The 11,004-nt window shown below is 36.4% G+C and overlaps 1 protein-coding gene across 1 annotated transcript in view; it reads left to right on the top strand.

Annotated features, from left to right (window-relative positions):
• The window catches only part of USP25 (ubiquitin specific peptidase 25), a 97,091-nt gene extending 86,807 nt beyond the window's left edge, over window positions 1–10,284 (top strand). Inside the window, exons 24-27 of the mRNA XM_085318909.1 lie at window positions 1,402–1,481; window positions 4,428–4,551; window positions 5,191–5,386; window positions 5,890–10,284. Coding sequence (XP_085175035.1) covers window positions 1,402–1,481; window positions 4,428–4,551; window positions 5,191–5,386; window positions 5,890–6,062 — 573 coding nt within the window. The 3' untranslated portion in view covers window positions 6,063–10,284. The remainder of the gene's footprint in view (window positions 1–1,401; window positions 1,482–4,427; window positions 4,552–5,190; window positions 5,387–5,889) is intronic.
• Window positions 10,285–11,004: the final 720 nt, after the last annotated feature.

Raw genomic sequence — 11,004 nt, forward strand, 5'->3', positions numbered from 1 at the left:
TTGTACTGAGACCACATTTAACCATCTTATGTATTTAATTTTCCCTCCTATACGTCACAGAAAAACTTCGAATTGTTGCTCARTGAGCAAATCCCAGACATTAAATTGTCATGACTTTTATTTGCCAAAAGACTCCACCTCATACTTAAAAGATAAGTTTTTAGTTGGTTTTGCATCAGTTTCAACTTGTAACCCTGTACCTTAAGGCCCCTGAATTGGGGTTAATTATACCTTAGGCAGATTCCAGTGCGCCACTTAGACTTCATCGTTATGAACAGTTCCTTGTTCAGGAGGGAAAAGGAAGTAATCTTCCCCTTGCCAAACTGAGTGAAAAATACCTATTCAGCATTTCTCTTCACCAAGTTTAGGACCTACAGTAGATGCTATTATATTGCAGTGTAGCCTACATGGCCTGTGAGGGGAAAGGACAAAAGGCTTTCRTTGCACATTTTAGGCTGTGCAAGGCTCAATATTTTACCACTTTCTGTGTAGCATTGCACAGGTAGAATAAACAGTTCTGGACTTAGCTTTAAGAAGTGAGGGGAGTTGTCTATTCCCCTGCAGATACGTGGCACTTTGGTTTTTTTGGTTTGTTTTTTTGTTTTTTTTTTTGTTTGTTTGTTTTTCTGCTGAGGCAAATAGCCAGTGGTTTCTCCAAAGACTATATCAGTATTTGTTTTGTGTAGTGAGTTGGCATTTCATGGAACCCTTTTCATGCTCTTTGTGTTGAATCCATAAATGGCTATCTATTATGGTATGCTGTCCCTTATTTTATCTTTAATGAGCAATTGGAAGTTGGCTGCTAACCAGCTGGAACAGAGGCACCTCTCACACTTAGAACACTTACCTGTAAAACATACCAGCAATCATTTTGTATAGTGATACAGTAAGGTTAATGTTTTGCTCTAGTATAAACACTATTTTTAACTCYAGTCTGAAGTGCTTAATAAGACATTGTAGTTTTTTGTCACATCCCATTTAATGTGCTCAAGCTTTTTCTATCTCATTCATATATTGAAATTTCAACTTAGTGTATGAAAAGGTTTTCACACTTTCTGAGTAAATATTTGAGTATAATGTAGGGGTGAAAAAAATAAGCTTTACCTCCTCKTAGTGTGAAGAAAAAAGGAATTTCTCATAATTCTGACTGTAGTTCTCCAAAGATGCTTTGCATTTCTTTAAAGTGATAATACATTCCGTTGAAGAAAAAAATCTATAAATGTTTTAGATATATAAGAATTTTCCTTTATTTTGGGTGGGGGAATTCAGAAAGACTTTTCTTACATTCAGGCTTAGTAGGAGTCCTTATTTACTATGAGTATTCAGCACTACATAAAGTGGGTAAAATATTTGTATTTTATATTTGTGGATGAAATTTTGTATACCCTTTTTTATATGCAGAGATGGCATCAAGACTATAGAAATTTCAGGGAAACAACCATGTTTCTCATGGTAGGATTGGAGTTTTTCCAAAAAAAGAGGTAAGTGGTAGTATAGAACTCAAATTTGTTAGTGTTTTGAAGACAAAATGTAGTAGTGATATATAAAGCTATTTATAAAATTAAGAACTGCTTAATATGTTCTTCATTTCATTTAAGTATGTAGTTGGTCCATTAATTTYTTCAGTCTTGCATTTGCATCAACTTCCTGCTCTTAATTTTGATTTTTCTTTCCTAGTCAAGCCATGTGCTCTTTTCAGAATATCTCCCATATGTACCCATATTCTTCCATCTCTCCTGCTCTCAGAGCTGTTTGTAGGTATCCCTTGGACTTAAGAATCTTTATTCTCCTGCACCACACGTGTGCACATGCATTTAGCTATTTCCACGAGGGGAAATTGTGCTTAACAAACCTGATAGCCTTCTATGATAGCATGACTGACTGAGTAGCTGAGGGGAGAGCAGTGGATGTTGTCTGCCTTGACCTCAGCAAGGCTTTTGACACTGTCTCCCACAACATCCTCCTAGGCAAGCTGAAGAAGTGTGGGCTACATGAGTGGACTGTGAGGTGGATTGAGAACTGGCTGARAGGCAGAGCTCAGAGRGTCRTCATCAGTGGTGCAGAGTCCACTTGGAGGCCTGTGGCTAGTGGAGTTCCCCAGGGATCAGTACTGTGTTCAGTTTTATTCAACTTATTCATCAGTGACCTGGAWGAGGGGACAGAGTGCGTTCTCAGCAAGTTTGCTGATGATATAAAACTGGGAGAAGTGGTTGATGCACCAGAAGGCTGTGCTACCGTTCAGAGGGACCTGGACAGGCTGGAGAGTTGGGCAGAGAGGAACCTCATGAAGTTTAACAAGGGCAAGTGTGGGGAGAGGTAACCCTRTGCACTAGTACAGGGTAGGGTTTGACCTGCTGAAAAGCAGCTCTGTGGAGAAGGACTTGAGAGTTTTGGTGGACAAGTTAGCCATGAGCCAGCAATGTGGCAAAAAGACAACAATGAAGAAAGTTGGGAGTACTTCTTTCTCCTTCAGAGCTGGTAGCCCACTTCTATAGGGCTTGGTGCTGAAGTGCGGAGAATGCAAGACTGTACTTGGAGGCAATAGAAACAGCAGTTTCTTAGGACCTCTGAGAATCCCACAGAAATCACATRGAGATGCTTTTTCCTGGGAGCCATGCCTGTTTTCAGAGTTCACTCCCGATCCTCTGTAGTGGTTAATAAGGCCCTCTTTCCACTGCAGGTGAGGAATTCTTCAGGCACGTTTTCRCTGACAGTTCTGTAGAGTTGGCACCTGATGTGGTTCACATGAACACTTGCTAAAAGAACCTTTATTAGAGTTTTATTTGCATCTCAAGAAGCTCACTCTTGTGGTAGTTACTCCTGGAAGTGAGCAAACTGTCGGCATCATCGGAAGCTTTTTAAGCTTTTTGGAAAGCCAATATGTTTTTTCAGCTGTGACTGAAATCCATTTCTAAAAGCAATACTAAAATTTAATTTAGCCAGCATGTGCTTTCTGTCTCTTTTCCGAAGCCTGGGTTCAGTGAGCTACCTAGTTCTGTGAGCAGTTTTAGTTATTTTAAGCACTTAGGCTTTTGGGCTTTTATAGGCTGGAGCTCATATCCACTTCAGATGTGAAAGGATGGAATCTGTATGCTGGTTTATACTGTAGTAATATTGCGCAGACTCTAAAGAAAATGCAAGGTCTCTGAAACTTGCTTTACAAAAGTAATTTAAAATGCTGTTAGATGAGCACTATCACTGGTTCAGGGGAAGATCATGCAATATGTTCACAGTGCATTCTAAAATTCTGGTGTTGGGGTTCATCTTGTTCTTATAAAGAGGAACATTTGAAGGTACACTTTAAGCAACTATCACTATTTTGAGCAACCTCTTTCCTTCTTTTTATTTTGTCTTGTTGGAAAGCATTGCTGTGAGTCTTGAATTTGTGTACTTTGGAAAGTTCTGACACATATTTTTTGTGTATCGCTTATGCTCTGTTTGTGTACTTGCACATAATTTTTAGCCATTTTTAGTAATTTACTTTGGCTTTGGTAGTTTAAATCCTAAGCTTCACCTCTTATTCTCACTAGCAGTAAGTGTGTAATGTACTGACCCTGTAACTCCCCATTAGAAAAATATCTGAAAAATTATCTTTTTGGATGGAATTTTGTTCTAGGTCCAACAAAAACGAGATTTCTAACTGCTGTTTTTTAGGGAAGTTGCCTGAATTGCTTTCTGTGCCTATCTGTCTTAACCGAGTTTCTATAAGTCAGAGAATTACCAGTTTAAGGTGTTTACTGAAAATGGCATGCAGCAATATGTGTGGAGATCATTGGTGAGAGCTCTGTTAATTATTAACCATTAGGTTTTTAGGTCTTGTGTTACTCATTCTTCACCRGTTAGGCATATGTCTGTTATTGGCATTTAGATTAAAGGCAGAAGTGGCAGTAGACTGTTGATACTTGTGCTTTGAAATGCTGTTCAAGCTTCTTCCATCACTTTTGATTTCAGTGGTTTTGAGGCACTTAGAGCTGAAGAGGTTAAATGTAAAAATTTACAGTTCATGTTTTGCAAATAAGACAGTGTTAAACCTTACTTGCAAATGTATAGATTTCTACCAAGTTACAGGACACCAGAAGATCAAGCTTATGCGACAAATGCATGCAGGAAAAATTAGGTTTTCATGTATATTCAAGGCTAATCCGAAGCCATTTTTGAAATGGATGGAAAGGTATACATTGGTTTCAGCAAGCTATTGATCAGACTTTTTGTGCAAGTGATCTAACTTGATAATTAAAAAAAAATGATGTGAATAAAATAAGAAATTGTATGGTATCAGAAAAGCAATGTTATAAAGAGACTGAGGGGGGAGGGGTGGACTTAATCAAAGAAGCCAAGTTAATCCTTTGACAAGTAGAGTAGTTAGCCTGAAACAAATTGTACCTCAATGTTGAATCTAACGTTTTTGTTTCTTTACTTTACTTTAGCTATATGGAAGCCTTGCTCTACCTTATCTATGCTTACCAGAATAACAAAGAACTCTTGTCCAAAGGTCCGTACAGAGGGCATGATGAAGAGCTGATATCCCACTACAGACGTGAATGTTTGCTAGTAAGTGAAGAGTGAAGCGTGTTTCAAAAGGTTGAACTTAAGTTGAGCTAGCTTTAATGAAATAAACTAGCAGACCAAGCATAGCCATTACTTTATAGAAATGTCATTAACAAATTAATATCCTGTGTCAGACGTGTAAGAGCAAGCAAAAAGAAGAACTCTACAAAGCAAAAGAAAAATTTTATTCCCATTGTTCAAATAATCACTTTCTTTATCATTGTAAATAGTCTGCTCACTGCCATCATGTCTGCCGTAGATATGAACAACTTTACAGCGTCGGTGAGCAAACTCACTTTGTTGCCACAGTTTGATAGGGAGACAAATACTGGAAAAGGCATCAGTGGCAAATGCTTGTTTGTGTCACTTTTTCTAACCATAGAGAGAAAAGGCAAGAGCAGGTGATTGGGTGCAGTCTTCAAGAGGGAGAGCGATAAAGGTTGAGTTGTCAGGTATCAGCTCAAGTGATTTGAGCAGCATCAGTATTRTTACTCTAAATGTTAAAACTCAAATGTGACTATTGCAAATTAGCAGGCAGTTTTTTAGGAAGATTATGCTTTAAACCAAACAGAAGCTGATGCATGGTAAAACATGAAATGCTATATACTTAAAGACTTTCCTTTTTTGTGGTGGTATGTGAAGAAACTAAATGAACATGCTGCAGCACTGTTTGAATCAGGAGATGATCAGGAAGTAAATAATGGCCTGATCATTATGAATGAGCTTATTGTCCCATGCTTGCCATTACTACTGGTGGATGAAATGGAAGAAAAAGATATTGTTGCTGTGGAAGATATGAGAAACCGTTGGTGTTCCTATCTTGGACAAGAAATGGAACGTAAGTTATTTATTTATTAACATAAAAGGCTATTATGCACCTTTAATCTCTTAGGTAGTGTTTTGGATGTCTTAAATTCAGCCTGTATCTTTTGTTCAGTGGTAGTGTATTTTGAGATATTCATATTTTCGGATATTCCCAGACCCATATAGATGTACAGCAGTTTTCTATGCATTGCAATGGGATATCAGGCCTTAAAGGAAGTATTTTGAGGAGTGTTTTTTTTTCTTCTTTTCTTTTCTTTTCTTTTTTTTTTTGGAAAGGGAGAATATTCATGCTAGATGTCTATTTGGAGGGGCATTTATATTTACATCTTTCTAGGAACCAATGTGTCTAGTTAATGTTTGGAGAACTGAAGAAAGTAATTATTCCAAGTGAAACTCCTTTCCCACCACCAAAAAAGGGGGGGGGGAGGGGAAGGGAGTGTTGAGCAAAAAAGGAGAATTCCATATGCAGACATAAATGTTCATGTTTGGCTTTTTTTTTTTTTTTTTAATTTGCAGCTAACTTGCAAGAAAAGCTGACAGATTTCCTGCCAAAACTGCTAGATTGTTCTACAGAGATTAAAGGTTTCAATGACCCGCCAAAGTTACCTTCCTACTCCACACATGAACTGTGTGAAAGATACGCCCGAATCATGTTGTCACTCAGTCGAACTCCAGCCGATGGAAGATAAATTCTGCAACCTTCCTAAGCACATTATATAAACTTTTTTAGTTCTTAAACCTTGCCTTCCTGTCACAGGGTTTGCTTGTTGCTGCTATAGTTTTTAACTTTTTTATTTTAATAACTGCAAAAGAGAAATGACTGTACAAACTTTAGCCAGACTGCAAACAGTTAAAGCTGAGAATCGCATGGGGCTCAGTTGTTTCAACCAGAATTGATGCAACATTGCAAGTCTGATTATTATGGCAAAACTGCTTTTTTGCCACTTATCTGTTACAGTATTACTTTGCTTTTATCTTAAGATCCTTTACTTTATCAACAGCTGTCTGGATCATTTTGTGACTGCAACTACTTTAAGTGTCCAGTGCTGTGTAAATACATGGTACTTGGTAGCTTGTAAATGAAATGAAAGAATAAAATTTTATTTATGGCTACTCCTGTGTTTGCAAGCAGATACCTTGTATATTAATGTAAAATACGGGTATTTTTAGAAGAGATACAGTATATTGATGGGCTACTCAATTTATAGACAAGGTTCTTCAGGATATTTGGCCAGTTTAGCTACAAGTAGTTTGAGATTACTGTATGTGAATATATTGAAGAACTGTCACAGTATTATACACTATGGCTTTTGTATATTCTTTTCTGGTATGTATTACACTGCACCTCAACACTTGTGTTTGTGTGGCCATGGCAAGTCTATTCTGATGGAAGAGACTGGCTTCTGAAGCGAAATAATAAAAGCACCTTCCTTCTATTCTTAGAAGAAACATTAAAAAAAAAAAACAAAGCTATTTTCAGTAAAAAAATATTATACAGAATCTCTCAGCAAGATTTCTAGACATTTGAGTAAAGAAAATGAGAGCTTTGAAAAAGTGGGCTTTGTAAAACTTAACGAGTTCATGAATTTTTTAATTGTTATTTTAGTCATCTGAATGATGAGAAATAAAACCTTCCACTAATTCCTTACTTGAAATGGGTTGCTGAGTTGCAACAAAAGATCTTAGAAATCTTATATCTGCCCTAATTGAATTTCTGAGAGAAGATCTATAGAGCTTGTTTTGTAGAACTGAAGTACTGTCTGATTTTAATGAAAAAACTTATTTTGTGGAAAAAAAAWATTATGCGTCTGTAGGTAATCCTGTTACCTAACACCATTTTGATTCCTACTATTTACAGAGAACGTTCTGTGTTAGATTAGTAAAATATGTAAATATTTGTTTGTATGTTTTTATTGGAACGGCACTCAACTTTTTATTATGGACTTTCAAGTGGGATGTTTTCTAATTTCTATTAAAGAAATAGCACAGAGGGAGAGAAGGTCAGACCAACAATAAACATAATGGACATAAGTGTGGGCCTCTCACATGCAAGAGGAGGCTGAGTTCAATCTTAGCACGTATCAGTCTTGAAAGTTTTTCACTTTTGAGATGTATGGGTTGTAATATACGGTAAATAAAGTGTGGGCTTCAGTCCAGAATTTGTTAAAGGGTATTTTCCTCTTTTGTTTTCAAGTATTACAGCCCGCCATATTTTGTCAATCCATACATTTAATTAACAATAAAAAAAAAAATCAAACTCTCACAGCTGCAGTACTACTCAGCAGGATTTTTGGGGTGTTTTGTTTTTTTCTGTCTGAAGTTACTGACATGTGAAATTTCACCTCAGGGAGGAAGAGCTATGTATTGTGAAAACAGTGAAGATGCATTTTAAAGGACTTCATGTTTTRCATCCGTTGCACGTTTCATTTGAAATTGAATAATATACTTAACTAACACTGTTTATTTTTAAGTAAGGTTTTGAACAGATTAAACTTTTTTGCTTCTTCAGTAATGCTAAAAGCAATTAGAAGTGAAAGAGGACTTTTATTGCTAGCAGGTTTTGAATACAAATGTTTGTGAAAAACTTTAAAGAAAAGTTCCCCACTAGGCCTGCAGATTCTCCCATATCATCTGTGTAATCTTCTGTGAAAAACAAGAGAAAAGACACTTTCTGAGGTAAAAAAACAGGAAGAAAAAATTGTACTTGGGAAGAATATCTAAGATCTTTAAGTTACAAGGAAGCAAGCAAGGAGAAGATTATTTGTTCTTTTAGTTTCAGGGTTTTTTCACTTCCTTAAAATATGAAAATAGTTTSTAAGTTCATGCTGTTGAAGATAAATCTGTATTCGTTTGCAGTGACATGAATTTTGAGTAGAATTGAGGTCTGTACAGTAGAGTAGGGTTTTTAAAAGATATTTTAACGTATTTTAAATATCTTGTATTAATTTAAGCCTACAGGTAAATTATTAAGATACTGTTTTAAAAATGGTTACTTTATTTTTTGCAATAAGATAGCTGATAGCTTGCATTCAGTATCCCAGCACGTAACCTACTCAGGTACATGTAGGTTCAGTTGGCTAACTAATAATCTGTGCCTGAATTACCTAAGTAGGTATTTTTTCTTCAGTGTATGAAATACGAGACTTCATCAGGCCTTTTTAGTGTGTAAATCATAAAAGGAATAAGAGAATTTAACCCTAAGTCACTTACTAAATCACCTGCACCATGAACTAAATGCAAGGAATCTTTTTTTTATTTATTTCTTTTTCAGATTTTGCTTCATAAAACAAAGACTCTGATGGCACTGCAGTCTTTCTCAGATACATGCCTATTTTTTTTCCCACTCCTGTGTCATATTTGCAGGTGACTGATGATACTGTTGCACTTTCACTGATGTTTTGGTCAGTATGAGATCTGACCAAATGTTGTCACTAGTTAAAGCTGTCATAGCGATTCTATTAGATCCAGTCTAGCAGAAGACCATGAGCAGCAGCAGAATTAGTTTGAACAGATTAAAAAGATTGCAGTGAGTTATACTTGACAGGAATGGTCATCTGGAAATCTTGCTAAACATTAGACAAGTAGATTAGAACTTCATTATTGAGTTACCTTTGCTTTTTGGAAAATCCCTACTTTAACTGGAGTGAATGACTGATACAGTGAACAGATTTATTCTAGAAAACATGAAGTATGAGAATATTTAAAGGCATATGCCTCATGCTGCAGCATGAGGGGGAAAAAAAGCCTGCTAATGGCTGTGTTATACCCAAATATCTTTCAGATTATTTTTAATTTACTACCACAACATGCATGTGAAAAATGTTGCTCCAGAAAAGTAACTGATGTAAAATAGAAACACATGTGAAACAATCTGATATTATCTAAGAAATGTAAAAGCCTATGAAGAAGCACAGTAGTTGTGGTTTATATTCTTTATTTTGTGTTAAGTTTCCTTTTCTCAAAATCTAAAAAATTTAAATGTCTGTGAAAGGCTTTATGTAAACACAACTTAAGAATGTTGATAGAAAAGTGCACTACTCAAATATATCATAAATCACCTCATCTATGCAGCATTTTCCAACATTAATATTTTTTAAACATTCTGACTTTGTATCTAGAAGGATGCAAGAAAAATGGGCATCAGTCATGGCATTGAGAGGAAAGTGGTTGCGACTATCCATTACCGACTCTTGATGATTAATATAGATTTAGAAAAAACCCCTCATATCCAAAGAGGTCTTTTAGCAAAATGCAATAGGTGGAATTCAAAAGGGGAGTGATTCCTTCCAATAAAATAGAACTATTTTCCATGTGATTGATGTTCAATTTTCATTTATGTATTGTGCCCTTGAAGATTTTAGGAAATCCCAGACTTGATGGATAAGCTTTTAACTGAAAACAGTCTTAATTCCTTAGGAGCTTCCTTCTCTGTAGGCAAACCAAAGCTATCAGCATTCGCTTAATGGAGTTTCCATCAGCAGATCGTTTCTGCTTTGTTCAGCTCTTCTATTTCAGTTTTGATTCTTGAGAGCCAAGCCAAAAACCTTTGCAGTTTCTGCCATTGCTACTGTATATTTGCATGCTCCAGCTTTACTGTCACATCTCTAAAATCTTGGTCTTGGTTAGAAAATTTTTTCTTCTCCATGAATTTCAAGTTTTCACATTAAGTAGCAGGAAGAAATTCACACTTCTAAGACACAGCTGCTTGAACCAGCACTTCCAAAGAACATCTTAACCTGCTTTCTAGTGGTAAGGAGCACCCCAAATTCCCTTACAGACTAGGAAAAGACTTATTTTAGAATGGTGGTCACTGGTTGGATTCATCATGATTATTAAGGATATGATCACTGTTCCATCTGTTCCTTCCTGYCTTATTTGAAGTACTTCTCCAATAAAGGTGTTTTGTCTCCATGCTGCTTTCATTCTCTCTTGTTTTCTCTGCCCTGCTGCTCCGTGATTAAGCCACTAGAGTATCCATTTTTCCAGGCCTTCTCGTTTGTTTGGTTTTTGCTTTACCATCAGCTGGTCTTACCACTATGCCTTCATTACCAAGTATAGCTAGTGATACAAAAACCAGGATATTTCGGTTTCCATCTTAGTAGAAGGATCTTTAGTTCTTACCTCCAGAAGCACATCAGTACTTCTGGATCCACTCGTGTGTGTGTACACACACATATATATATATATATGTTTTGGGGGGTGAAATATTACAGTCCACACACCTTGTATCTGGTAGCTGAACATCTGAGAGGCTGAATGAGGAAAGGTATGAATATTTACTTAGTTCAAGCTGCAGATTTTCTCGGTACTGCTTCTTGAGATTTTTTTTTTTAAAGAAAGAATTCTGATTAACTTGTTGGTGTCTAAATTAACTGAGCACTCTCTGAACTGAAGGAGCATTTTAGAAGTGTGAAGGATGTTTGTGCACTGCCAGAATCTCAGTCCTATCTCTCTGGGTTTGTGAAGCCTGTATAAGTTGCTCYACTTCATCCTACCTGATCCTCACATTTTTAACTGGAGTTATTAAAATTGCAGTTAAACTTTGGGAAAAAGCTACTATGTCTTGCTGTGCTGCTGTCTAATCTCTTACCTGTATATTCCCTGCCCGTATCTGTGTTCTGTATGCAGTGA

The sequence above is a fragment of the Rhea americana genome, unplaced genomic scaffold, assembly GCF_003343005.1.
Source record: "Rhea americana isolate MKP2758 unplaced genomic scaffold, rheAme1 scaffold_56, whole genome shotgun sequence".
Taxonomy (NCBI): Eukaryota; Metazoa; Chordata; class Aves; order Rheiformes; family Rheidae; genus Rhea; species Rhea americana.